Here is a 26,284-nt window from a genome sequence, read left to right as displayed (position 1 = left end):
TTAGCATGGGCATTAGGGCCATAATCGCTGGCCTTCCCGAGTGTCCCATCAAGTGACCAACAGCTAGAGACTTATAGAGGCTGGAACTCAAGACAGGGATTGAGGTTCAAGGACACAGGAGAGGAGAGAGACAAATGGGGTCACAGAGATGGGCAGAAATAGGACAGTGACACAGAGACGGGATGAGAGAGACACCCAGGAGATGCCTGGGAGGCACAGGCAGGTGAGGATCTGGGTTTAGTGACACCGAGACACAGAGGAAGGGACACAGATGGGCATGGCACACACCCACCCTCCTCCTCTGTCTGACTCTTAGAGTGCGTGCCCTAGTTGTGATCTCAGGGTTTGCCAAGCTCACCATCAACCTCTGCCCTCTCCACCTCCTCCATTTTAATTGGTCCACATCCTTCTGGGTCTGAAGTATGCCTCCTCCTCCAGGAAGCCACGCGATTTGCAGAATAACATGGAATTTATCAAGTCGGATAGGGAGCCACTGGAGAATCCAGAGCAGGGGAGGGCCACGGGCAGAACTGTGCCAAAGTGTGGTCCACACACAGGCAGCAGCACCTCACCTAGGAGCTTGTTAGAAATGCAGATGTTGGGCCCTACCCCAAACCTACTGAATCAGGATCCCTGGGCGTGGGGCCCAGGAACCTGTGTTTTAACAAACCATCTGATGCACACTGAAGTTTAAGAAGTGCTGTTGGCGTATCTGTGAAAAAAACAGAGAAGCTGAGAGTGAGGATGGGAGAGAGGCTGCTATGATAATGCAGGCGAGGATTTGGCAACTTAATATAACAAACCTTTACTAAACGGCTGGGATTTGCCTGCGCTGTGTTGGGAGAGTATAAGGTATGTATTAGGGTAGACACTATGGGGAAGGAGGAGAAGGAATAGAAGTGAGAGAAGTAGAGGAGAGCCTGCAGGATAGGGTTGGGGGTGTACAGGTAAAGGAACAGGGCTGTCATGTACAGTTGTGCAGGTTGGTTACTGTACAAGGGCACCCAGGAAAGGCAATGAGAGTACCCGAGTCTGCTGGAAGGAGGGGTAGCCCTTTCTAATTGTGCTAAGGCATTGTACAGGCTAGGGAGATTCCTCACTGCCCTGTAAGGAAGGAAGAGTCAGAAGTGATGTCCAGATATCTGGCCTGGGCCCTTGGGAGCAGGAAAGAAGCAAGTAATGGGGAGAAGATAATGACAGCAGTTCGGGTGGAGGTATCTAAGGGCCAGCCAGGTGAAAATGCTCAGCCTGAGAGTAGGGCTCAGGGCGAGGTCATAGCTGGAGGCAGATGTGGGAGCCCTCAGTGATGGGATTGGGACTGTGGGGCTGGCAAGAGCTGGAACCTGCAGGAGAAACATCCAGAGACAAGGAAATGAGGCCTCAGCCAGCTCCTTGGGGCAAGCCTGGGTCTACAGAGTGGGCAGGGGAAGGGAGCTGAGAAGAATCTGAGAAGGAGCCTTTCCAGGAAGGAGGAGAGCAGAGCCCCAGGCAGGATTCTGCGCTGAGAGGTGTAGGAAGCAGGGAGCGGGGTGAGGGTTAGAGACAGTCCTTCCAAGGAACTTGGCTGAGAAGGCTGGGGAGAGGTGAGGGTGGCTGGGGTGGGGGGGCGGTCAGGCCTGTGTGGACAGGTGATGGAGAGGCTAGAGACAGGGTGGGGGTGAGGGGCATATGTAGACAGTGGGAGGCCCCGGGGAAGGGGTCTGGAGGTGGCTGGGCCTTGAGTAGGCGCACACCCCTTTCATCTGAGACTCAGGAAAGGAGGACAGGAAGGGCGCCTGGGTGGCTCAGTCGTTAAGTGTCTGCCTCCGGCTCAGGTCATGATCCCAGGATCCTGGGATCGAGCCCTGCACTGAGCCCTGCATCGGGCTCCCTGCTCGGCGGGGATCCTGCTTCTCCCTCTGCCTTTGCCTGCCGCTCCCCTTGCTTGTGCTCTCTCTCTCTTTCTCTGTCAAATGAATAAATAAAATATTAAAATAAAAAAGAAAGGACAGAAAAGAGCTCCCCAATTCCCACAAGCGGGGAAAGAGGTAGGGGAGGAGGGCCAGGGAGCCCCGGCCAAGTCTGGACCTGCCTGTCTGGGCAGTGGGGGGCGGGCACCATGCCCAGTGGGTGAGGAGGGCAGCTTCTCTGCCCCTGTGTGAGATCCATGAGTGCATCCTAGTCCTGAGCAGGCTGTGGGACCCCCCCCAGTCAGTCCCATCTTTGGAGCCATCAGGGAAAAGGCCTGGAAGACCAGAAAATGGACTTTGGAACTTTCATAAGGCCCTGGCCTTTGGCAGCAAGTTACCTGAGTAAAATTTTTCAAGGTTGGAGAAGATGTTGTTTTGTAGCAAGAGAAACCTGGGTTAGACTGAAGGGAGAACTTTCTGGCCATCAGGGTAGCAGGACAGAACGGCAGTGGCTCAGATCACCTCAGTTAATCCTTCCACACATGAGGACACGGAGGCTCAGAGAGGTTAAGTCACTTGCCCAAGTCACACAGCTCATACATAGCTGTGCTGGAACAGGAGTCCAGGGGCTGCCGGAACGTAGGAGGGCCTTAGGGGTCCCCAGGGCTGGACCCCTGAGAGAGAGAGAGAGCCTGAGCGAGAACTTCTCACCTGTTGAGGTGGCGAGAGAGACAGAGACAAAGAGAAATGAGTCAGGGCCAGAGACGCAGGGAGAGAGCAGAGAGGGAGGCTGGGTGAGTGGGGAGACAGGAGGCACCGGGGGGGAGCAAGAGGGGCTGGCGATCCCACAGAAATGTCTCCACAACAGGAAGCGCTCATAACATACCTGTGGTTTGGCCGGCCGTGGCTGCCTGCGCGCTCCCCATGTTCCCTCAGCCGTGGCTGTGATGGGGGCTCAGGGAGGGCTGAGTTCCGTCCACCCCCACCCCCGGGAAGGGCGCTGCCGGGGCCACACCAGCCATACCCCCTCATGGTCCCCGGGGAGCCTTCTCCCTCGGCGCCCCCTTCCTCTGGACCTCTGGTAGCTCGGCTGTGAAATGGGCCTGGAGCAGGCAGGCCCATTCCGTCAGATCCGGGTTGGGGGGTGCCCTCTGCTGGTCACCCCTGGGACAGGACCCCCGGACAGCAGGGCGGAGGGGGGGAGGGGTCGTTGTTAGCTGGTGGCTCTCCCCCTCCCGCAGCCCTGTCCGGGGGGACAGGGGTCTGTATTGGTGCCACTTCTTCCTGCCGGCACCCCGTCCTTCCCCCAGCCCCGAATCGGTCTGAAAGACCCTGGAGCCCTGTGTACTCCCAGCCAGCCCCCCTGGCCGCCCCGGGAGGAGGCCCCGGCTGCCACAAAACGCTGACTTGGACAAAACGCTGTTTTACGGGGATTTGTTGAAAAGGGGGAAATCCCGGCTAAGGACTTGCAGCTGTGCAAACACCTCGTCTACCCTGCCCGCCGCCACCGCGCTCGATCCCCTGAATCAGCGTCTCCTTCCGCACCCCACCTCATGCCCCTGCCAGCCCGGCCTCTTCCCAGCTGCCCTGGCTCCTGCCTTGCTCCCTCAGAGGTCACCAGAGAGGGTGATGGCTTGCCCAAGGTCACACAGCAGAGCCGGCCTTGAGCCCTGACACCCCTGCTTGGCCACTACTGCTCGCGGGGAGAACAAGGAGCAAGCGAATGAATCGTTCTTTTCTCTGCACTTCTGTTCTCCGTGCAGGCTGTTCTTAGCTCAAGTCCTTTGATTGAGGCCATGTGAGTGTGTCCCCACCTCTTCCCATTCTGGGCCCCTCTGGCCTGGGGAGGGGGCTCCCAGGGCAACGACAGGTATCTGCACAAAGGAAAGGACCAAGGGAGTTATTGGTATGGTCTTTAAACTTGACAGGGACTTGAGTTCATCCAACTTCTATCAAGTGTCACTGTGTGCCAGGCAAGGGACAGAGAGTGACACAGCCAGAGAGGGACGCAGAGCTGTGAGGGGATGTGCAGGCCTTGGCAGGCAGGGCAGGCGTCCGATAGGCTTCCCAGGGGTAAGTCCACGGATAAGTAAGAGTCTGGAGGCCAATGTGCAGAAGGCACAGAGCTTCAGGGGGCCGGGCTGTGGGGGGTGAGGGGCGGGAGAGGGGTGCCAGTGGAAAGGAGGCAGGGGGCTTGGAGCACCCAGGCACCCTCGGCTCTGATGGTGGCTGGGTTGGGGGCAGTGTGTCCCACGAGGCTGCCATGACCGGCCGTTCCGGGGGCATCATCCGTCTCGGCAGCCCCGCGAACAGGCTCAGCACACCGCCTCTCAAGGCCATGGGCTTGCCTCCCCTCTGGGAGCTGGAGTGATGTTCTCTCCATCGGCCTGGAGCCTGTCTGTCTGTCTGTCTGTCTGTCTGTCTAGCTGCGGCCCTGGCAGTTTTCACAGACCTCTGCTCCAATCCTGGTTGCCCACTCTCGCCCACAGGTGCATCGCTGTACCTCCCTGAGCCTCAGGCTCTTCCTCTGCGGAAAGAGGAGTGGGTGGGGGGGTTCCTCATTCCCAGGGGCCTCATGGGAAGGAAATCATTTATTGAACAAAGCACTGGGCTGGTGCCTGACCGGAGGCCCGGTGCCGTGACTGTGAGCTGTCATCCTGACGCAGACCCTGCTCCCTGGGGAGGAGACATCTGCTCCGGGGTCCTGCAGCACGCCTGTCACCCTCAGCCGAGGGAGCCCGGTGCAGGAGGTGCTGGGACAGGGCACGTTTAGGGAGCCACAGGGTGTGAGGCAGGGATGCTTCCCGGGGACCGGCATGGCCAAGGAGGCTGAAAGGTGGGGAGCTGGCTGGGGGCGGGGGGCCCTGCCTGGGCTCCTGGCTGGACTTGGGGCTCTTGCCCTGGTGTCCTGTCTGTCTATGCTCCCCCGCGGTCCTCTGCTTTTTTTTTTTAAGTGTCTTTTTTTTTTTTTAAGATTTTATTTATTTATTTGTCAGAGAGAGAGAGTGAGAGCACAAGCAGGGGGGACAGGCAGAGGGAGAAGCAGGCTCCCCGCTGAGCAAGGAGCCCGATGCAGGACTCGATCCCAGGACCCTGGGATCATGACCTGAGCCGAAGGCAGATGCGTAACCGACTGAGCCACCCAGGCGTCCCCACAGTCCTCTGCCTTAAGCCCCCTTCCAGCTGAGCCCAAGGCTGCCCACACCCTCCATCGTCCCCCACCCCAGTGAGGCCTCAGCTCTATATGGGAAGAGGGTCAGGGCTCCCAGAGCCAGGGCTGTCCTGAGTCGTCCTGTGGCAGTGCCATGACCTTGGCCTCTGGCCTACCCAGGCCAGAACCACCCCCTCGCCTCCCCCTGCTTCCTGCTGCAAGCTCCGCCCACCAGGCAGAACATTCTGGCTGCGTGCCTGGATGAGCACGCCCCCAGCGCAGGTGGCCGCAGCAGGAGGGCCGGAAGCCCTCTCCAGAGAGGTGGGACCACGTGGTGTTTAGGGACTGTGGCTCGAGTGGCGCTCGGGCTTCGGGTCGGACCGTGCGTGTTTCCCCACGTGGAGAACAGGAGAGGCAAGCCTCTCGGGGCTGATCCGTTAGGGCAGTGCCCGGCCGGAGCCTCCATCAGCCGGACGTACCTGAGGGCCTGGCCCACGGGCTGCGGCCTTTTAGTCCCGGCGTCGGTCATGGTGCAGACAGAACAGGGGGCCTGTGTTGAGGGCTGTGTCCTGGGCAAGATTCTTACAGGCGAGGCTTCCGTTCCCACATCTATAGAAAACAGGGATAAGAACTGTATGAGCCTCAGGGGTGACTGAGAGGACCCTGTGAGGCGGGGCCTGCAGAGCCCTGGGCTGGGGAGCCCCGCAGTGGCGGCCATTCCTGTTCCGGGGGCTTAGGGGAGCTTGCGCGACATATACCTGCCCAAGGTCACAAGACAGGTGGATGGCAGAACCGGGGCTAGCGGCCTCACTGGCCTTCTCCGGAGCCCCGCATTCATTCCTTCGGAGCTCGGTGTGATACTGAGCTTGCAGGAACACTGAACTGCACCTCTGGACCCAGCCCAACCCCAGGGACGGCCTTGCTGCCCACATGCGTCCCCGGATGTACACAACCCACCCGCAGGCCCCTCGTGCAGTCAGGCACAGGTGTGGAGAGGCCCCGGGCTTGGGGGGGGGGGAGCCCAGAGCTGGGAGGCAGGGGAGGTGGGACCTGCCTTGGATGTTCAAAGTGCCACAGAGTCTCTCCTTCCAATATGGAGGGGCGCCTCCTACCCCCACGGCAGCCCTGAGAAGCAGGGTGTTGGTCCAGCTTTTTAAAAAAGACATCTCGGGGCGCCTGGGTGGCTCAGTCGGTTAAGCGTCTGTCTTCGGCTCGGGTCATGGTCCCGGGGTCCTGGGATCAAGTCCTGCTCAGAGGGACTCGTCTGCTTCTCCCTCTCCCTCTGCCCTCCCCACCTGCTTGTGCACGCGCTCTCTCTCAAATAAATAAATAAAACGACATCTTCATTGAGATACAATTCACATATCATACACTTGGCCCATTTAAAGTGTCCGATTCAATAGTTTTTTTAAAATGTTGGCAGCCGTCATCACAGTCAATTTGAGAACATTTTCATCACCTCTAACAGAAACCCTGCCCGCTTTGTGATCGCTCCCTTTTCCCCTTCCCCCAGCCCAAGGCAATTACTAGTCCACTTTCTGTGTCTTTACGTTCACCTCTTCTGGACACTTCATATAAATGGAATCATATATGATTCTGTGACCGGCTGCTTCACTTAGCATGATGTTTTCAGGATTTTCCTGTGTCGTAGCACGAAGCAGCGCTTCATTGCTTTGCCTCGCTGAATCCTGTCCCACGGGGTGGCTATGCCACAGTCTGTCCATTCATCCGTGGATGCACATCTGCGTTGTGTGGGACATCTTACCCCCTAAGGAAACAGGTTCCCAGAGTGGACCACTCGGGCTGCGTGTCCACCTCTAGAGTTTGTGCTTCTTCCCCACCCAGGCCTTGTTCTCACAGCTGAGCTCCGTGCTGTGGCAGGGCTAGATCGGGACACAAAGGGGTGAGGGGTCAACTTTAGAGAGGAAGGGGTGACAGCGTCCCAGCGTCCTGAAGGATGAGTAGGAAATTGAAAGAACATCGAGGGGCGCCTGGGTGGCTCAGCCGTTGAGCATCTGCCTTCAGCTCAGGTCATGATCCCAGGGTCCTGGGTTCGAGCCCCGCATCGGGCTCCCTGCTTGGCGGGAAGCCTGCTTCTCCCTCTCCCACTCCCCCTGCTTGTGTTCCCTCTCTCGCTGTGTCTCTCTCTGTCAAATAGATAAATAAAATCTTAAAAAACAGACAAACGAAAAGAAAGAAAGAAAGAAAAGAACGAAAGGAAGGAAAGGAAGGAAGGAAGGAAAGAAAGAAAGAAAGAACGAAAGAAAGAAAGAAAAGAAAAGAAAAAGAAAGAAACATCGAGGGCAGAGAAACAGCAGGGGCAAAAGCCCAGAAGTGTGAGGCTGCCTGGTGTCAGGGGCAAAGGTATGGGGGAGCGGAGGGACGGAAAAGGGGGTGGTAGGTGATAGGGTTGGAGACAGGCAGGGACTAGATTTTTATTTTTTTTTAAAATTTTTTAAGATTTTATTTATTTATTTGAGAGAGAGACTGAGAGAGAGCATGAGAGGGGGGAGGGTCGGGAGGGTCAGAGGGAGAAGCAGACTCCCCGCCGAGCAGGGAGCCCGATGCGGGACTCGATCCAGGGACTCATCTAGGGACTCCAGGATCATGACCTGAGCCGAAGGCAGTCGCCCAACCAACTGAGCCACTCAGGCGCCCCAGAGACTAGATTTTTAAAAGGCCCTGAACGTCCTGCTAGGCACCACAGACTTGATCTTGAAGGCAGAGGGGAGCCCCAGGAGGGCACCATCAACATAACGTGAAGTCAAGCAGACCTCAGACCCCAGTTCTGCTGCCCTTTGCTTTAGTTTTGTCATCTGGAAAATGGGGATGACAGTGATAATAACTTGTTCAAGTACTGAGAGCATTAAGAGAGTTCCTGTCTCTGGAGAACTCAGCCTGGGACCTGGCAGAAAGCCGGCCCAGCACATGGTACTGGGTCTTATCATCCAAGGGTCTTAGCAGGGGTGCGCCGGGGTCAGATGGGTGCGCTGGAAGGGCGTCTCGCTGCCAAGCGGCCGCTGTGGGGCAGGCTGTCGCCCAGGGGAGAGGGCCCCCGGGAGACGTGGGTGAGTACCGAGAGCGCTGCGCGGGCTTGCGGGAGCTTTAGCAGGTGACTCCCGCAGCCTCGGACACGGTGGGCGTTGCTCGTGAATAACACCTCCGTCCTGATCTTTCGGGGAGTCCCTGGGCCCGGTGCGAAGCCACCCGGGGGCTGGCTTGACGGCCCCTCTCGGTTCCTCCCTGCAGCGCGCCCGCGGACGCCATGCGGGGGGCTCTGACGCCCCTGTCTTCGCTGCTGCTGCTGCTGCTGCTGCTGGGGTGCGGGCCGAGGGCGGCCACCGGAGGCGGGGCCAGCGGGGCCGCGGGCTACGCGCCCGTGAAGTACGTGCAGCCCATGCACAAAGGACCCGTGGGGCCGCCCTTCCGCGAGGGCAAGGGCCAGTACCTGGGTGAGCGCCTCCCCGCCCCGCAGGGCCTCGGACGGCTCCTGACCCCCACTTCCCTGCCTCCTGACCCCCGACCAGCTCCTCCCTGGCCCCCAGCCACAGCCTCTCCATTCCCACCTGAGATCTCCCCCCGCCCTTCCCTTTTCCTCCTGACGCGGGTCCAGCGCCTCCGACCTCCGAGCGGCCGGAAGTGGGGCGCGACCGGCTGGCAGAAGTGGTCTTCCGCGCGGGTGGGGAAGGGGCGGGACCGAAGCGGGGGCCGGGGGAGGGGCGGACTGGTCCGACGGGCTCTAAGGAGGGCTGCTGGCGCCACCTGGCGGCCATTCCACCCCCCCAGGTGGTGCAGGGACGGGAGTCACCCCAAGCTCCTGGCGAAGGCCCAGCCTGGGTAGGTTGGGTGCTAGGAGCCCCCAAGAGGGCCGCTGGACCTAAACCCCCAAAGCCCATCTTCCATGAGTGCACGGAGAGGGAGACGGGGTGTGGCCTTCATGAGCAGATGTAGTGTTACCTCATGGGGGTGTGGGTAGATGCGACCCACGTCCCCACTTGCCGGGCCCCTGACTGCCCCTTCTCTCTGTCTGTCTCTCTTTCTCAGAAATGCCTCTTCCGTTGCTGCCGATGGACCTGAAAGGCGAGCCCGGTCCGCCTGGGAAGCCCGGGCCTCGGGGACCCCCTGGCCCTCCTGGCTTCCCAGGAAAACCAGGCACCGGAAAGCCAGGACTCCATGGGCAGCCTGGCCCTGCCGGCCCCCCTGGCTTCTCCCGGATGGGCAAGGCTGGTCCCCCAGGGCTCCCGGGCAAGGCTGGACCGCCAGGACAGCCAGGGCTTCGGGGTGAGCCAGGGATACGAGGGGACCAGGGACTTCGGGGGCCCCCAGGACCTCCTGGCCTCCCTGGGCCCTCAGGCATTGCTGTCCCTGGAAAGCCAGGCCCCCAAGGGGTGCCAGGGCCCCCAGGATTCGGAGGGGAGCCAGGGCCCCAGGGGGAGCCAGGGCCTCCAGGGGATCGAGGCCTCAAGGGGGATAATGGAGTGGGCCAGCCAGGGCTACCTGGGGCCCCAGGGCAGGGGGGGGCCCCTGGGCCCCCTGGCCTCCCTGGTCCAGCTGGCTTGGGCAAACCAGGTTTGGATGGGCTTCCTGGGGCCCCTGGAGATAAGGGTGAGTCGGGGCCTCCTGGAGTACCAGGACCTAGGGGGGAGCCAGGGGCTCTGGGCCCAAAAGGGCCCCCTGGGGTGGATGGTGTGGGAATACCAGGGACAGTAGGGGTGCCAGGGCCACAGGGCCCAGCAGGGGCCAAAGGGGAACCAGGAACCCGGGGGCCCCCTGGCCTGATAGGCCCCACTGGCTATGGGGTACCAGGACTGCCAGGCCCCAAGGGGGACAGGGGCCCAGCTGGGGTCCCAGGACTCTTGGGGGACAGGGGTGAGCCAGGTGAGGATGGGGAGCCAGGGGAGCAGGGCCCGCAGGGCCTTGGGGGGCCCCCAGGACTTCCAGGGTCTGCAGGACTCCCTGGCAGACGTGGGCCCCCTGGGCCCAAGGGGGAGACAGGGCCTGGAGGACCCCCAGGAATGCCTGGTATTCGGGGTGACCAGGGGCCTAATGGCCCGGCTGGGAAACCTGGGCCTCCAGGAGAGAGGGGGCTCCCTGGTGCCCATGGACTCCCTGGACCAACTGGGCCCAAAGGTGAGCCCGGTTTCACGGGCCGCCCTGGGGGACCAGGGGTGGCAGGAGCCCTGGGGCAGAAGGGCGACTTGGGGCTCCCTGGGCAGCCAGGCCTGAGGGGCCCCTCAGGAATCCCAGGGCTCCAGGGCCCAGCTGGTCCTATCGGGCCCCAGGGACTGCCAGGCCTGAAGGGCGAACCCGGCTTGCCAGGGCTGCCTGGAGAGGGGAAAGTGGGGGAACCCGGAGTGGCTGGGCCTACAGGGCCCCCTGGGGTCCCCGGTTCCCCAGGACTCACTGGCCCTCCTGGGCCTCCGGGGCCTCCCGGTCCCCCTGGTGCCCCTGGGGCCTTTGATGAGTCTGGCATCGCTGGCCTGCACCTGCCCAACGGTGGCGTGGAGGGCGCTGTGCTGGGCAAGGGGGGCAAGCCGCAGTTCGGCCTGGGGGAGCTGTCGGCCCACGCCACACCTGCCTTCACCGCCGTGCTCACCTCACCCTTTCCCGCCTCGGGCATGCCTGTCAAATTTGACCGGACTCTCTACAATGGCCACAGTGGCTATAACCCGGCCACCGGCATCTTCACCTGCCCTGTGGGCGGGGTCTACTACTTCGCTTACCACGTGCACGTCAAGGGCACCAATGTGTGGGTGGCCCTGTACAAGAACAACGTGCCAGCCACGTACACCTATGATGAATACAAGAAGGGCTACCTGGACCAGGCGTCTGGCGGGGCCGTGCTCCAGCTGCGGCCCAACGACCAGGTCTGGGTGCAGATGCCGTCGGACCAGGCCAACGGCCTCTACTCCACCGAGTATATCCACTCCTCCTTTTCAGGGTTCTTGCTCTGCCCCACATAACACCACAGGGGCCTTGCCGCCTTGGCCTCTTCCTCTTTAGTGGTAGAGAGACCTTCTCAGTTACAAGAACCTCCATTTAAAGAAAAAAACCAAAGGCTGAACAGATGCGGAAGCAGAGGCGGCCGTGGCCTTGGCCCGAGGAGACTGGTTTGGTTCCTCCCTCCATGCAGGCTGAGGTGGTTTCTGGAAGAGGCTGGCCGGAGTTCCTCTCCCCGAAGTGTCTGTGCAGCGTTGGGGTTGCGCCCCCACTGCAGGCAGGGGCCCCAGGATGCTCAGCCCAGCTGCCGGAGCCCCCTGCCCTCTCGGGAGTCCTGGGCTCTGCTGGGTGGTGAAGGATGCTGCTTCTCTGAGTCAGAGCGGAGAGGGGACTGAGCTCCCCATTCCATTCCCCCAGGGAGACACAGGCCCAAGCCCCGCCCTTCCTGCTGGCCCCCAGATGGTACCTCGGATCTCGGCTGGGGCTCTTCCAGCTCCCCCGGGACCTCCAACCCCTGAAGAGTTTTTGCTTCCAGGGGAAAGCAAAGGGCAGGGAGCATCGAGGTCGCCAGTGTGGACGCCCTGCCAGGACTGCACCCCCAGCGTGATGCTGTGGCATCAGGCCTGTCCATGGCAGGTGCAGGTGCGTGGCCCCTTCTCTGCAGGGTCCTGGGAAGGGCCAACCCCTTTTCTGCTCCAGCTGCAACCGCAGGAGCGGTGGTTTGTGATGGGAGGGGCACGGATCTGGGGCATGATGGCGGCCCTTCATGTCCACCTCCTTCTCCCAGGCTGCTCCCACTGACTGGCTCTGCTCAGCATTAAGGGCAGCCACACAGGCCCTTGGGGACTGCCACAGCAGGCCCGGGGCAGGATGGACCATCAGTGAACTCGAGTACCCTCCCTTTCTCTCCTTCCACCTGCTGGGGGAGGGCTGATTTTTTCATACAAAATTGTAAGGTATCACCCCCCCAAGTGTCCCCAACGCAGAGAGCCTCTTTTTTGGCCCTCAGAACAAGGTACACACAAGCTCGGGGATGAAGAAGGCTCCCGCCTGCTTCTCCTTAACAAGAACCATATGGCGGGTATGTGTGTCTACTAGAGGGGTTAATCTGAGGGGGCTTCCTCTCCTTCTACCCTCTGGTTCCAATTTCCTGTTCTAAGCAGGATTAGGGCCCAGAAGGCTGAGGCTCTGAGGAAAAGGGTGCCAACAGGCCCCTTTGGAATGAGTTGCCTCTGGATGTTTCTGCCATTTTCCCCAAGCAGAGCGCCCCCTGCAGGAAACGGGCAGGATCCCTCTCCCATCTCCTAGTTCAAGCTCAGTGGATAAAGCTGAGATTAACGTTGGAGCAAAGACGGCCACTTTCCCAGGGGGCGCGGGGCCTCTCCATCAGCCCTCCCCGAGCCAACCCACTTCTCTGTACCAAGTGTGAACCTGGGTTGCCCGGTGTGGTCTCGCACTGCTCCGATTCTGGCCAGCACCAGACCATCCGTGTTGGGGAATGGTGGTGGCTGACCTCTGGCTCACTGCGCTGCGGGCCCCCGGGCCCCCGGGCAGGCCTCCTCCCCGACCCACTTCTCCCAACAAAGCAGGCCCTTTGCTTGTTTTGTCTTTCAAAAGAAGTGAAACTCAAAGCTGTGCAAGAGACACTTGAACAGGTTTTGGCTGGGGTTCATGATGGATTGCTTGATCTCCGATACCCGAGAGAATGAATGAGTCTCAAACCGAGCGTGCTGGGGTCCTTTTTGCTCAACCTCCTTCCTGGGCCAAAGCCACCAGCATCTGATCGGTCAGGGAGGTGTTCTGATGGGTGGAGATTCATCAGCTCTCTCAGGGGGAGCCCAGGGGACTAAGGAGGGCACTGGGGGAGCCAGAAAGAGCTGTTTCACAGAACTTAGCTTCTGCTAAATGTCATTCCTGAAGCCTTTGGGGAGGGGTGGCTGGTGTTTCTGAAATGTCTATGGGATTTTAGTGCCAGGTGTCCACTTGACTAGCTTTGATAAACGATGCCAAGTTTTAACTATGAAAACTACGGTACCTTGGTGCATTTTTATATTGATTCCTAGGGTTTTTTTTTTTTTTTTTTTAAGATTAAGGTTTGAATGTTTTCATTGGTAATTTCATTTCTAACCTGGTATAGGAAGCTTAGTTCTCTACATACCTATTATGTGCCCTGTGTCACAGATTAGGAAAAAATGCACTTGGGAACAACAAAAAAAAAAGCAAAAAGGGACTTCTTTTTGAAAAGAAAACCAGCAGTATTGACGGATTGTACTGACACCACCTCAATAAAACCTCTTGTATGAAATACCGCTGTGCGGGCCCGGCAGCAACGCGGGGGGGGGGGGTCTCAAGCCTCTGGGGCTCCTGCTCTTCGCCTTCTCTCAAGGAGCATGCGTTCCTCCCCAGGCCCCCAGCCGTGTTTCTGTCACCACCACATCAGAAATGCTCCATGCTCCTAGGCTGCCAAGGCTCTGCACCAAGAGGCATTTTAAGCAACCAAAGCAAGGCAGTGATTGCAGCTAGGGGAGATGGTTTGAGCTTCCGTGGAACATTCCCGCAAGCTCTCAGGGGTACTGGGGCATGACAGCTGGCTCCGGATCCCAGGGACCAAGTTTCAACATTTGATACAAATTATGAATGAAATCATGACCCTTTGATCCTGAGGGTGGGGGCCAGTGCCAGGCCCACTGCTGAAGGCGGGACTCGGGGGGCTGTCCTGGGTGGAAAGCACCTGCCCACAGCTGCTATGCTCAGCGCTAAGAATCTGTCTGGGGCTCTAGGGATGGGGGCAGCAAACCTGAAACAATCCAAGCCCTGGAAAGTCCTGTGGTTTGCCCCGGCCCGGCAGGACACCGTCTCAGCTGAAAGCAGACCTGCCCGTCAGTCCTCAGACCTGAGGCTGGCTGCAGAACTGGGTATGCTTCTCTCTCCACTGAGGCTGGAAGGATAATTGGAGAATATCCCTAAAGTTAGAGGGGAGGGGTCTTCTCCCTTTCAATTTTCCTTTCTTCAGAATGAATGGTGTGCAAAACTTCCTTTCAAGTGAAGGCCTTTGACTGGGGCCCAAGAGACAGAATGAGGCCCATAGCCTTCAGTCCACCCAGGGCACCGACATGATGCACCCTCCTCACCCAAGGGTTGGCAGTCCGGTGGGAGAGGGTGCCCTTTGCATCCTCCTACTGGGGTCCTGTTCCTGGGCCAGCAGGACCTGGGACCTATTTGGGGAGCAACGTATGAAGCCTCTGAGAGCAGGGACATCTGGCTTGTCCTGCCACTGCCTGGGCCACTCTGAATGATCTCCAACAGGAAAAAGCACCAAACCATGCCCGCTCTGCCCTTCCTGGCCAAACAGCACAGCCGGTTGGAAGAATGGGAGGAATCTGCCCGACAACCCCGCAGCCTTGCTACTGGCTCCTAGCAGAGCAGATGAAGAGGTACAAGGCTTGAGAAGGTCAAGGGGGTGTGCGGGGTGGGGGTGGGGCGGAAATTCCTTCAGGGCAGAGGAGAAACATGGGCACCAGTGGTGGGATTTACCAAAAGCTGTTTACTGCTGTGACTTCCGCTGGAAGCTGTTAACAAGCCCCATGATGGCCAAGGGCCAGGTGTACATCCAGATCAGCTAGATGCAAGTGCTGGTTTCCTCGACCCAGGGGCTCTGCCCAGTCAAAGACATGCTTTCTGGCAAACTGGCTACATCTCAACGAGAAGAAATGGTGCCACTGCCGATCATTTCTGCCCACACCCCCCACCCCCATCCCATGTCTTGGATAAGACAGGAAAATGCCACGGATACCCTTCCAAAGTAAAACCTGTCCTGATCCCTCCCACCTGCCCAAGGAGCCGAGGGGCCCCAGGCTCTGCAGTGAGCCGGAAACCCAGCGCCAGGGAGGCACCAGTCGTCCCCTCGCTGTCCAGTCACCTCCCCCAGGACCCCAGCCCAGCTGTGTGCTCTGCCCACACCGCAGGCTGACGGAGGCGGGGACCAGTACCCGAGGAACCACAGCGTCTCCGATCCAAGCTGTAGTGGGGCCGGCTGGACACGGCGGCGTCCTAGCTGCTGAGGCCCTCACAGACTCTTCTGGAAGAGACGGTGCAGGCTGTGGGCCAGGACGTCCGTCTCCTCATAGCCCTCGCAGCTCTGCTGCCAGCTCCCTGGCACCTGTCCCATCCCATAGTAGGCCCCGGCAATGGCCCCAGCCATGGTGGCAATGGTGTCTGTGTCCCCCCCGAGCGAGATGGAATAGATAAGAGTCCTCTGGAGGCTGTTGAAGGCAGAGGGGATCTCGGGGTCCGGCTCCATGCAGCGCAGGAAGCAGTAGATGGCGGTGGGCACAGATTCGAAGGCAGCGATGCCATTGCCTGTAGGGAAGCCAGCACATGGGGACCCCACGCTCCCCCACCCTCTGTGTCCCCAGGCTTCTTCCAGCCGCGTGCCCCAAGTCAGTGCTCTCAGTTTCAAGCCGGGCTGGGGTTCGGAGCACAGGCTCTAGAATTAGACTACCCAGGCTCAAATCCCGGCTCTCCGTCCTGCTAGCACGGGGCCGGGCAAGTTCCCTCGCGGCCAAGATTCCGGTTTCTGGGATTCGACTCCTCAGGCAGAGAGGGAATAAAGGCTGGTGTGGGGGTGAAATGAGCCACAGGCAGTGTGTCCTATATGCTGCCCGAACACAGCACAGGTACTCTATAAACAAGCACCAGGGGTCAACATGAACGGTCAAAACTAGTGGCCACCTGCCATTCCTGGGGACACTGAGCTGTGAGGCCGGCAGCGTGGCAGCCCTGGTAACCCCAGCAAGGAGGCGCTGTGTTCCCGACCCTGCCAGGGACCGCAGCCGCGGGCAAGAAACGCGGCAGCAGGCGTGCCCCAGGCTCCCGTCCTTCCCGAAGCCCAGGACTCACCCTGAGGATGCCGGGTGTGAGGGTCTACCCACCTAGCTCGGACACCACCTCCTCTCTGGTCACCGAGTCCTGCTCTAGAAGAACGCCAATCTTCTTCAGTCGGCTGGAGTAGGGACGCTCCTCCATGCCCAACCTGTGGGTCGGGGGCGAGATTTCAGGGAGGTTGGAGCCGGCAGGGTGGAGCCGGGAGGCAGGGGAAGGGAGGGGGAGGCGGGGAGGTGATCAGGCTGACACCCAGCACTGGTGTCCTGACAAGAAGTAGGAGAGGGCTAGGTGTGAGCCACTCGTCTTACTCTCTGGTACCCTAAGAGCCTCGGAGTAGAGTCAAGGCAAAGGGGCTCCTCCCACCCCTCCTCAAAGTCTGCAATTAAAAAAGAAAGGTTTCAGCTTGTGGAGATGCCAGAGGACCCCACAACGCATGCACACCCACACACGCCCTTCCAGCCTGCCTCCTTCCCATACTCACTCCCTGGCATCTGAGACGGACTGGGCGTCACTCTCCAGCTCTTCCATGTGGCCCAGGAGTTGTTCGAGGAAATGTTCACTCGACGACTCCCCCTGCAAAGCCAGGTGCACGGCCAGGGCCTGCAGGATGGCGCCGTTGTAACCCAGGGAGGAGGCGTGTGTCAGCTGGGCTGAGAGCCGGGCAAACTAGGGCAGAGGCAGTGGGAGCAAAGACGTGCTGTCACAGAACCCGGGCTGCAGAGATGAGGGAGGAAGGGAAACGCCCAGCAGCCAGCCCGCCTGGACTACCTTCTGCACATCCTGGACATCGCTATAGGCCAGGGAGATGCCGGCCACCCGCATGGCACCCCCGTTGCCATAGGAGCCTTTCCCGTTAAACTGGGCCCGGGCAGGCTCAAAGACATCACGGCACTTGGGGCTCAGGAGCTTCTTGAAGACAGTGATCACTCCAGCGCCGTAACCCCGGTCAGGCTCTTTCTTGTACTCCTGAGCGAATCTAGGGGAGAGAAGGGAGACAGGATGTGGGCTGAACAGATGTGTGTTGGGGCCCGAAGAGGAGAGCTCTGGCTGGTCCGGGAAAAGCAGCAGCCTCAGGGCCCTAGGGATCCCGTAGCAGCAGTGCTGCCCCTTCCGCCCTGCCGAGGGGGGCGCCCAGCACGCACCCACCCACATCATCGCTCTGGTCAAGAAGTACGGTTACTCTGCCCACCTGCTTCGCCTCCCCCCAGGACCGCCCCCCCTCACCTGTGAGCCATGTCCACCTCGTCGAAGGCCTCCTTGGCCAGCAGGGACTGCACCAGGGCCCTGGCCATGGCCGTGTCATCTGTGTAGTACAACACTTCTGCAGGGACGGGGTGGGGGGGGGGGGGGGAGATCGCGCTGCAGGGCTCGAAGGTGGAAGCTCCGGCCCCCCCCCCCTTTTTAAGGAAGCTCTATACCCAGTGTGGGGCTTGAACTCAGGACCCTGAGAACGAGGTACATGCTCTACTGACCGAGCCTCCCTCTCTCCCGCCCAATTTCCTGGGTTCCGGGCCTGGGGATTTTCAGTAATTCTTTATTCCGAATCAGTTATAATGACCTGCTGATTTCTGAAGGAAAATCTTCTGCCCCCCTCTGACTGCCATGACCGTAGCTCTCCTGCACCACCCTCCAACCCAGCTTGTATGTGCAGCCAGAAAATTCTTCCTAAAAGCGACTATCCCTTTCCTCATCTCACTGTCTAGCTCTAAATCGCTGTCTGTTGCTTTCAGGATTAGGCCAAATTCACTGCCTTGGCCTTCAAAGCCCTTCCCTGTTACATCCCACCGCTCCCCTCCACATCCCCAGAACCAACCTTGGAGCCTGGGTCAACAGCCCCCTCCACCTGCCCCACTCTTTTTTTTTTAAGATTTTATTCATTTATTTGACAGAGAGAGAGAGATAATGAGAGAGGGAACACAAGCAGGGGGAGTGGGAGAGGGAGAAGCAGGCCTCCCGCTGAGCAGGGAGCCCGACGCGGGGCTTGATCCCACGACCCGGGGATCATGACCCGTGCCAAAGGCAGATGCTTAACAACTGAGCCACCCAGGCGTCCCAAGCCCCGCTCCTTCTGGGTGCCCAGGACTACCGCTCTGGCACTTCGGACAAGCAATGCCAGTTATATGAAGATGTCCCACGTAGGCTGTGAGCCAGCAACGGACCAGTAGCACTTGGTTTTACTGAAGGAAGAGATGGCTACAGAGAAGGAAGCACACTCCCTAGCGATCCCCCACCCCACTCCCACTCCTCTGTGTACCACAAGCCCCCTGCCCCACTTTCTCCCCTTCACTCTTAGGAGGCTCCTAAGAATAGGGCTCTAAGTGGAGCTCCTAAGAGGGGCTCCTCTGGCTTTACTAGGAAGAGGGGTGGACAGGCCTCTTACCCACAGCCACACTCTCCTGTCACCTCTTGACCAAGTCAGTCCCTCTTCCAGTCCACCCAGCCCAGCTCCCCAGCGGATTTGTTCTTCCTCCCTCTCCTCTCCTGTCCCCTCAACCTCTCCCTGTGTGGTGGAGTAGCACCCGTGCTCCCTTCGTTTGGTCCCTGAATCCTGCTTTCCCCCAGGGAGCCACTTCTCTATCATTCTCAGCCCATGTTATTGGGGCATAAGGTTCACACCACCACTAGCCTCCTCAAATAGCACACCCTACTCCTTTGTTTAGGGATGGACAGATGGCCAAGCCAGGCCGAGGAGATGAAGTCTGGGATTTCTGCTGGGGCCGCTGCAGACAGACTCTTCCTCTGCTGGAGCTGCTGGGACCACCCCATGGGGAGGGTCTGCCAGAGAGAGTGAAGTCAACCTGTCAGAACACGGATCTGAATAAGGAGGGGATGGGGCGCCTGGGTGGCTCAGTCATTGGGTGTCTGCCTTCGGCTTGGGTCATGATCCCGGGGTCCTGGGATCGAGCCCCGCATCGGGCTCCCTGCTCGGCGGGAAGCCTGCTTCTCCGTCTCCCACTCCCCCTGCTTGTGTTCCTGCTCTCACTGTCTTTCTGTCAAATAAATAAATAAAATATTAAAAAAAAAATCTTTAAAAGGAGGGGAGCTGGGTCTTAATGATGTGGCTTGAACCCCTGGATTCATCTCCACCTGAAGCCAGACCCACCTCTGGACTTCTCAGTTATGTCAGCCAATGCACTCTCTTTTTGCTTAGGTCATTATGAGTTGAGTTTTCTGCTACTTGCATCCAAAAGGTTCTAAAACACCTAAAATGTTTTTCCTTCATCTTAACATCAAAACAAAGATAAAATTAAAAACCATTCCTCCATCTTGTCTTTGCCTCAACCACGGCTCCTGTCTCTCCTTCCTATCATACCAAACCATACTCTATTTCCTTTCTCCACTTCCTCCTAAACCCACTGAAATCTTACTTCCAGGCTTCAACATTCTACTGAAAACGGTTTTTGAGATCCAAACTTCCCTCTCCTTAACCAACTGAGCCACCCAGGCGCCCCAAACTTCCCTCTCCTTAACCTCTCTGTAGCATGACACCAGTGACCATCTTGAAATTCCCTTGGGTTTTGCTGATGCCCTGCCCCCCGCTTCAACTCCCATCAAACCGTTTCCAACTCTAGCTCCTCCGGGGTTCTGAGGATGGCCCCTTTTTCTTACTATCCTACACGCTCTCCAAGAATCATCCGCCGCTTGACCTCAGAGATCTGGGTGAGGACCTGGCTGCGCAAGGGGAGGAGACACGCTTTGTATATAAGGGACAGCACGGCAAAGGCCTGGGCTACAGGAAGCTGCTGTGAGAGCAGCTGAGCGCAGAAAACAAGGCCAAGGGTGGCGAAAGGTGAACCTGGGGACTCAGGCGAGGGCCGGCCAGGTAGGACACGTTTAGGAATTTGGATCTATTCTGAGGGTAACGGAAAGTCACTGCAGAGCTTCCGGCGGGGGAGGCCCGTCACGTCCGTTTGGAGAAGCGCACTCCCTGCTGTGTGGAGAATGGGCTGGCGGTGCACACGGGGGACCAGGCGCAATGCCGGGGAATGACGCCCGGGTCGCCGGCTTGCACGGCTGAAAGGACGGGCTTGCCAGGCCCCCAGCCGGGAACGTTCCAGGCGAGACGAGCGAAGCTGGGGCTTGGACTCTGACGCGCTGGGTCCGAGCTGCCCGCGGCTCCTCCAGACCCGGCCCCTGCAGCACCGGGCAGCTTCACCTCCGACGCTTGTCTCTCCCGCCCGAGCCCCCGGGGACCCCCGGCCAACGCGTCCCCACGTGCACCCGGCCCCGCCCACCTGTCCGCGCGCTCCCCGGCGAGCCCGGGTCCGGCTCCAGGCTCTGGACGTGACGCAGGACTGACGTCAGGGTGACGGTGTCGTGCGCCTCGTAAAAGGAGCCCACGCAGTCCCCGAGCAGCGCGCCGGCCAGGCAGCCTCGGAAGCGGGAGAGGGAGCGGGCCGCCCCAGCCCCCGCGCAGCCCGCCGCCGTCATCCCCGCCGCCGCCGCCATCCGCGCGGAGCCGTCGCCACTTCCGGTACGGCCGCCGCGCGCCGCACGACAGCGCCCCCCCGCCTCCGCCGGCCCCACAGCGCCGCCCAGCGTCCCGGAGCCTCGGTGCCTCTCTGCGCCCACAGCGCCGCCCAGCGGCCCGGAGCCGCAGCTCCCGCGTCCTGCAGCACTGGCGTGGGCCAGGCCTCTGCTTTTAGCCCCATTCTCCCCAACTGTAAGCGGCTCACAGACGGGCGGGATGGCCACTGAAGGGTCCCCGAGGTGAGAGGAGGGCCCGAGCCAGACCATCGGACCCTGGCAGCCCTGCCCTTCAGGCCACTGTCTCCGTTCCCCCCCAACCCCCGCTCCCTGTGGCCTGCATTTAGCAAGCCTTGCTCTGGGCCCCAGCAGCCTCCGCCCTCCCGCCCTCCCATGGCTGCCCCAGCCCTTGGCTCCCTCAGGCTTGGGCCCCCACCCCCAAGCCCTCCCACTGTGATCCTAGCCGCGTCTGCTTCCCCGGGGCCTCCCCTAGGCATCAAGAGGGCAGGCAAGGGTCCAGCTGGGGCAGAGCTGGTGAGAGGTCACGCTGCTAGAGCCGGGCGGATGCTGGCCTAGCCCAGAGAGGGCTTCCCTGAGGAGGGAGGAGGGAAGGAATCAGATTTAGAACATGGAGCTTGAGGGATGATGTTCCCCAACTTTGCTCCTCCATACACAGGAAACCAAGAGCCCTGTCACTCCCTGCTGGCTATATGCAGGGAGAGCAGAAAGCCGTTTGGACTGAGAACCACGTTTATTAGATTCATTCTCTCCACCCCCCCACCCTCTTCCATCTCCCATCTGACCTTTCCCTCATCCCTCAGCCCCCCAAGACTAGACCAGCTGCAGCTGGCAGCTTTTGAGTGGACTCAGGGTGCGGTTTGTGGTGCGGGTGAAGGTGTCCACCTGGGGCACAAACTTCTCTGCAGGCACAGCTAGCTTCCTGCGCGTGTCCATGCACTTGGTGTCCAACAGCATGGAGTTGGCCTTGCAGTCAATGTCAGCCTGCAGCCGGGCCAGGTGCTTGTGGAGAGCATCCAGAGCATCCCTGGGGAGGAGGCATGAACAACCCGTCACCCCTGCCCGACGCCGGGAGGTCAGGGCTGAGCTCACTGGCCTTCAGTTAGGAAGACATCAGAGAAGCCAGCAGGCAGCAAAAGGCCCCATGGGTGGCAGGTGTCTCCCATCGCCTCCTGCCCACTCCCCAAACGTACTGTGCCTGGGCCAGCTTCTGCTTCAGGGCAGCGATGGTTGCCTCTAACTGGTGAACCTCGTCAGTGAGGCCATACTGTGCCTAGAGGCAGAAGGGTGGGTTGGGAGGCCCAGGTCAGCTTATGGGCTTGGATCCTGCCCTCCATCAGCACCCCTGCTCCGCCAGGAACAAGTGCCGGGGCATGATCCTGAGGAAGCCTGAGTGGGGGGCCCGTGCCCCACAGGGTTATCCTCGCACCTGGTCCCGGCAGAGTTCCACATTGGGCCGGTAAGTTCTGGACTCTAGCCGGGTATGGCACAGCTTCAGGTTCTGTAACTTTCTGCGCAGATCCTCCTCCAGGTGCCGGATGCCCTCCTGCAGCTCAGCGATCTCCTCCAAGGTCTGCAGGGACAGAGTGACTGGTCTCCACCAGCCGAACCCGCCATGGGGCACCCAGTCCGGGGCTTCCTGGGGGCTCTCATCCCACAGGAGGAGCCCCGGGCCCCAGGGACTACGCAGAGAAGGCTCACATTCTTCTCCTGCCACCTGAGCTCACTGTACACTTTCTCCATCTCCCGCAGCCGCTTCCTGAAGGCAAAGTCTGTGGCCACCCTCTGGGCTTCGAGCTCATTGTTGGTCTGAAGGACAGGGGAGGCAGGGCAAGGGAGGCATAAGCTCGTGGCCATCTGAGGAAATCGCGCAAGTTGGGGGGGGGTGATGCCACATGGCCAACAGGGAACCCTCGGGCCACCAGCCAGCCGTGGAAGAGCAGGGTGTGGGAGGGGTCAGTCACCTCGGCAATAGTTAGGGCCATGGCCTCCCTCAGCTCTACGGTGGCTTTCATCTCGGTCTCTGCCAGGTTCTTGTTGAACTGGCTGAAGTCGTCCCACTGCTGGAGGGTGGAGGAGCTGCGAGGGGCAGGAAACACCGGGCTCAGAAGAGTGTGGGCTGTGAGGTGGGGAGGAGAAACGGAGTGAAACACTTCTTACCCGCTGGGGACACGCATGGGATTAGCCTTCAGAGAGATGTTTGGGGACTTGAGGTTGAGAGAGAGGCAGCCTCTGTCGATGTCCATTGTCTCCATTTTGTCCCGATGGTCGGAGCTGAGCTGCTGTCGGACCTCCTGCAGGAGGCTGGGGAGGGAACAGACTCGATCAGGATCGTGGTCCGGAAGGGACGCTGAGGGCTGGGCCAGCTGGGGTGACCGTGGAGCTGCTGCAGCAGCAGAGACAAAGACCGGCAGAGCTGGAGGAGCGCCCTGAAGACAAAATGGGGGCCCCCGCCAGCTTGCACGTGCCCGCGGGGGCACCTGGATGTAGCTACACTCACTGAGGCTCACACATACACACTCGCGAGAAGGTACTCCGGGGTGGTGGCAAATGGGCTTCATGTCTCGTGCTTCCAATCAACTGATAACGGCTGCCTAAAGCAGGGTGGTGGGAAGTGTTCTGAGACCGTGTCCAGGCGGTGGGCAAAGAGCTACAGTCAGTCAGTGGTTTCTGCGGTGGGCACCGCAGGGTCAGAAGGCAGCCTGAGAGCCAGCTGCTCGGTACCCACAACACGTTTCACATGTAAGACATGCAGCCTTGGGGCCCCTGGGTGGCTCCATCGGCTAAGAATCCGACTCTCGATTTCGACTCAGGTCGTGATCTCAGGGTCGTGGGATCGAGCCCCGTGTCAGGCTTTATGCTCAGCACGGAGTCTGCTTTTCCCTCTCCCTCTGCTCCTCCCCCGGCTCTCTTTCTCTCTCAAATAAATAGATTTAAAAATCTTAAAAAAAAAATAGGGGCGCCTGGGTGGCTCAGTTGGTTAAGCGTCTGCCTTCGGCTCAGGTCATGATCCCAGGGTCCTGGGATCGAGCCCTACATCGGGCTCCCTGCTCCGCGGGGAGTCTGCTCCTCCCTCTCCCTCTGTGCTCTCTCTCTCCCTCTCTCTCTTTCAAATAAATAAATAAAATCTTAAAAAAAAAAAAAAAAGACATGCAGGCCTCAAGTGCAGGTGAACATGGGAATGCTAGATGCTCCCTTACCAAAGCTTCTCAAAGGCCTGGCTAATCTTTTGTTGCAAGGCCTTCTTGGTGGCATCAATGACCTCCACCTCTTTGTGCAGCTCTTCCTCCACAGGATCCTTCACCACATCAATGTCGCGCCGACTGTCCCTCAAGGTCAGGCACTCGATTGCTACATCCAGAGGCAGGTTCTTGGCCTGCAGGTTTTGCTCTGCCGACTCCTTCATCTAGAAAAGAGAGGGCATGGGACACTAGTGGGGCCATCGCTGGGAAGCAGCTCTCATCCCCACTTTAGTGGAAGGGCAGTGAGTGACTCAGGTGGACATGCCATCCAATACCCCCATCAAGGGTGCGCTGACCCTGAAGTGGGGAGTTTGGGGAGGTCCTGGCTGCAGGGTCTCCTGGCGCCCTGTCCTGGCTCCCTGCCTGGATTAGGGCGTCAGTCTCAGCATCTAAATCTGTCAGACACTTGTCCAGCATCTCCTTCCAACGGTTCACAGTATCGATCCTCTCCGCCAGTCGAGTCCTATTGTCATGTTCATCCCAAATGGTCTGGAAGAGACAAAGCCAGATAAAGAGGGTGTGGGGTTGGGGCTCTTCCTCTGCCCACCCAACGAGGCTCTGGCCTCCAACCTGGTTGTTGGTCTCATTGCGGAGGACCTGGGCTTCCTGGCGGATCTGGTGGGAAGCATCTCGCTGCCGCTTGGCGTTGGTGGACAGCAGGTAGCTGTTGGTGTTCCAGTCTGGCAACCGGAAGCGTTGACTGGGCTTGACGCTCAGTGTGGCCATGGCGCAGGGGTTGAAGGGTCAGAACACCCTAGGCCTGTTCCAATCACCCACCTCCGCTGGAGAGGGAAAACAAGGCAGGAGACCACTCAGGATCAAAAGCTGTCCTAGATCAAAAGCTGTCCTAGATCAAAAGCCCCCTCCAAAGAATATGCTCCTGTCCATTTTGCTCCAAGTCCCTTCCTGCAGGAAGCCGGCTTGGGAACAGCCCTGGCTTTACTCAGCTTTGTGGGAGGCATCCACTAAGTCTCCTCCCACCCATCCATCCACAGACACAAACTCCTGGACCCTGCAGGTTCCAGAACAGGTGAAAGGGAACCATGGAGTCCATTGGTGTGTGTGTGTGTGTGTGTGTGTGTGTGTGTGTGTGTGTTTGGTGCCAAGCCCTTGGTGGGGCTGGTTGAGGGGGGGCGGTTAGCAGGAAAAATAGCCCTTAATCCAGTTTCCACCCCTGCTTCCAGGCAACCAAGTCTTGTGGAACCTTCTTTTCTTTGTTCGCCCCAGCTTTGGGCCAGGACCCTGGGGATCTAAGAGAAGGAGCCCTGTTCTCCATCCAGGAAGAGAACGAGCTAGCTCTGAGGGGACAGGGGTTGGCACCAGGGAGTTGGGGGGGGGGGGCGGCTGGCTCCCTGCCCATTTGGTCGTCCCACCCCCCTCCCCGCCTTCTGTGGGAGGAAGGAGGGCGGGTGTGTGAGGGTCCCCACTGGGAGGAGCTGGGGTCCGTCTAGGTCCAAGCCCAGCCCTCCTCTCCCCTCTGCAGGAAAATCGTCTTTGGTTTGAATTAATACCCCCGCGCAGGCGCCGAGAAAGGAGGAGGAAGGGGAGACGGAGGGAGCTCGGCCTGGGTGAGAGCCCCCCCACCGCCCCGCTCTTCTCTGCCTCTCACCTCCAACCCCGCTCGCACTTCCGCCCTGCGTCCCCAGCTCCTCTGTTCGGCGCCCCCGGTTGCTAGGCACCGGCGCTCCGCCCGCGCGTTACCTCCGCTGGTGTTTGGCTTGGCAAGCGCGCGGCGGCGCGGCGGCGGGGCCCGGAGGCCCTAGGGGTAGGAAGGCGGCGGGGGCCGCAGGGCTGGGGCGCCCGGAGGGGGCCAGAGGAGGAGGGCATCGGGATATCGCGTTCGCTCCATGTACACGTTAAACATTTGTATTTTGTTATAAGTTATGCATCGACAAGGTAAAAAAAAAAAAAAAGTGCACAGTACGTAGAAAAAGTAATCTCCCGCTCAGGCTCACTCCTCAGCAGATATCCTTCCAGAAATGTATATGTATTTAACATTATTGAACACATTCCTTTGGTCCTGTCTTGCCCAACATTTGCATCCATCTGCTTGATGGCACAGAAGGAATGATGCTTGTTTTTGGAGAGGCCGCATCCCTGAGCGAGGTAACTGGGGTATTAGAAGCAAAGCTCAAAATCCAGCCTTTTTTTTTTTTCCTTGTTTTAAGTTTTTTTTTTTTTTTTTTTTTATAACACTATGGTTAACATACAGAGTTCTGTTAGTTTCAGGTGTTTAATATAGTGATTCAACAATTATATACATTACAAAATCCAACCATTTTTTTAAAAGATTTTTTTTATTTTAGAGAAAGAGAGCAGTGTGATTGGGGAGGGGAAGAGGGAGAGGGAGAGAAGCAGTCTAAGCGCTGAGCCGGAGCCGGATGCCCGATGGATCTCATAACCTGAAATCGTGACCTGAGCCGAAATCAGGCTTAACCGACTGAGCCACCCAGGCGCCCCCAACCATTTTTTTTTTAAGAGGAGGAAAAATAATTCAACCATGCCAGTACTATCCTAGGCCTTGGGAGATGTTAACATTTAATGTTCATAACTAATAGGAGAGGTAGGCACTATCTCGGTTTTCGCAGCCAAGTAAAGACTGGCTCTGCAGAAAGGCGGGGATGGAAACTGAGGTCCCACTTTCTCTCTGTTAGGACTCCACACTGCCTCTAGTGGTGGCTCTGGAAACCGAG

At 59.2% G+C, this 26,284-nt stretch overlaps 3 protein-coding genes across 3 annotated transcripts; 1 reads left to right on the top strand and 2 right to left on the bottom strand.

Moving 5' to 3' along the window:
• The first annotated feature begins 8,305 nt into the window (after window positions 1–8,305).
• Window positions 8,306–11,291, top strand: COL8A2 (collagen type VIII alpha 2 chain). The gene is made up of 2 exons (XM_021683698.2): window positions 8,306–8,492; window positions 9,085–11,291. Exons 1-2 carry the CDS (start codon window positions 8,306–8,308, stop codon window positions 11,001–11,003), a joined length of 2,106 nt encoding a protein of 701 aa, XP_021539373.1. The 3' UTR covers window positions 11,004–11,291.
• Window positions 11,292–14,510: 3,219 nt separating this feature from the next.
• ADPRS (ADP-ribosylserine hydrolase) lies at window positions 14,511–20,341 on the bottom strand. The gene is made up of 6 exons (XM_021683697.1): window positions 20,100–20,341; window positions 17,089–17,185; window positions 16,633–16,840; window positions 16,346–16,530; window positions 15,912–16,012; window positions 14,511–15,339 (listed from the first exon to the last, which is right to left on the bottom strand). The coding sequence occupies exons 1-6, from the start codon at window positions 20,311–20,313 to the stop codon at window positions 15,047–15,049; spliced, it is 1,098 nt and encodes a 365-aa protein (XP_021539372.1). The 5' UTR covers window positions 20,314–20,341; the 3' UTR covers window positions 14,511–15,046.
• A 787-nt stretch (window positions 20,342–21,128) lies between these two features.
• TEKT2 (tektin 2) lies at window positions 21,129–24,317 on the bottom strand. Its single transcript, XM_021683696.1, has 9 exons — window positions 24,162–24,317; window positions 23,955–24,080; window positions 23,550–23,755; window positions 22,510–22,653; window positions 22,314–22,428; window positions 22,051–22,158; window positions 21,779–21,922; window positions 21,543–21,622; window positions 21,129–21,376 (listed from the first exon to the last, which is right to left on the bottom strand). Exons 1-9 carry the CDS (start codon window positions 24,315–24,317, stop codon window positions 21,163–21,165), a joined length of 1,293 nt encoding a protein of 430 aa, XP_021539371.1. The 3' UTR covers window positions 21,129–21,162.
• Window positions 24,318–26,284: the final 1,967 nt, after the last annotated feature.

The sequence above is a fragment of the Neomonachus schauinslandi genome, chromosome 4, assembly GCF_002201575.2.
Source record: "Neomonachus schauinslandi chromosome 4, ASM220157v2, whole genome shotgun sequence".
In the NCBI taxonomy this organism is placed as follows: Eukaryota; Metazoa; Chordata; class Mammalia; order Carnivora; family Phocidae; genus Neomonachus; species Neomonachus schauinslandi.
The sequence above is the reverse complement of the archived record's forward strand: the minus strand, read 5'-3'. Positions and strand labels throughout refer to the sequence as shown.

What these genes read in the sequence shown, in the direction of transcription:
- TEKT2 (XM_021683696.1), bottom strand. Translation starts at nt 24,317, where the DNA reads ATGGCCACACTGAGCGTCAAGCCCAGTCAACGCTTCCGGTTGCCAGAC. An exon ending in GCAATGAGACCAACAACCAG is followed by an intron (nt 24,081 to 24,161) that starts GTTGGAGGCCAG and finishes TGTCTCTTCCAG; the next exon opens with ACCATTTGGGATGAACATGA. An exon ending in TCAGGTGGCAGGAGAAGAAT is followed by an intron (nt 21,923 to 22,050) that starts GTGAGCCTTCTC and finishes CTGTCCCTGCAG; the next exon opens with ACCTTGGAGGAGATCGCTGA.
- ADPRS (XM_021683697.1), bottom strand. Translation starts at nt 20,313, where the DNA reads ATGGCGGCGGCGGCGGGGATGACGGCGGCGGGCTGCGCGGGGGCTGGG. An exon ending in GAGGTGGACATGGCTCACAG is followed by an intron (nt 16,841 to 17,088) that starts GTGAGGGGGGGC and finishes TCTCTCCCCTAG; the next exon opens with ATTCGCTCAGGAGTACAAGA. An exon ending in TCCGTCTCAGATGCCAGGGA is followed by an intron (nt 16,013 to 16,345) that starts GTGAGTATGGGA and finishes CCCGACCCACAG; the next exon opens with GTTGGGCATGGAGGAGCGTC.
- COL8A2 (XM_021683698.2), top strand. Translation starts at nt 8,306, where the DNA reads ATGCGGGGGGCTCTGACGCCCCTGTCTTCGCTGCTGCTGCTGCTGCTG. An exon ending in GGGCAAGGGCCAGTACCTGG is followed by an intron (nt 8,493 to 9,084) that starts GTGAGCGCCTCC and finishes TCTCTTTCTCAG; the next exon opens with AAATGCCTCTTCCGTTGCTG.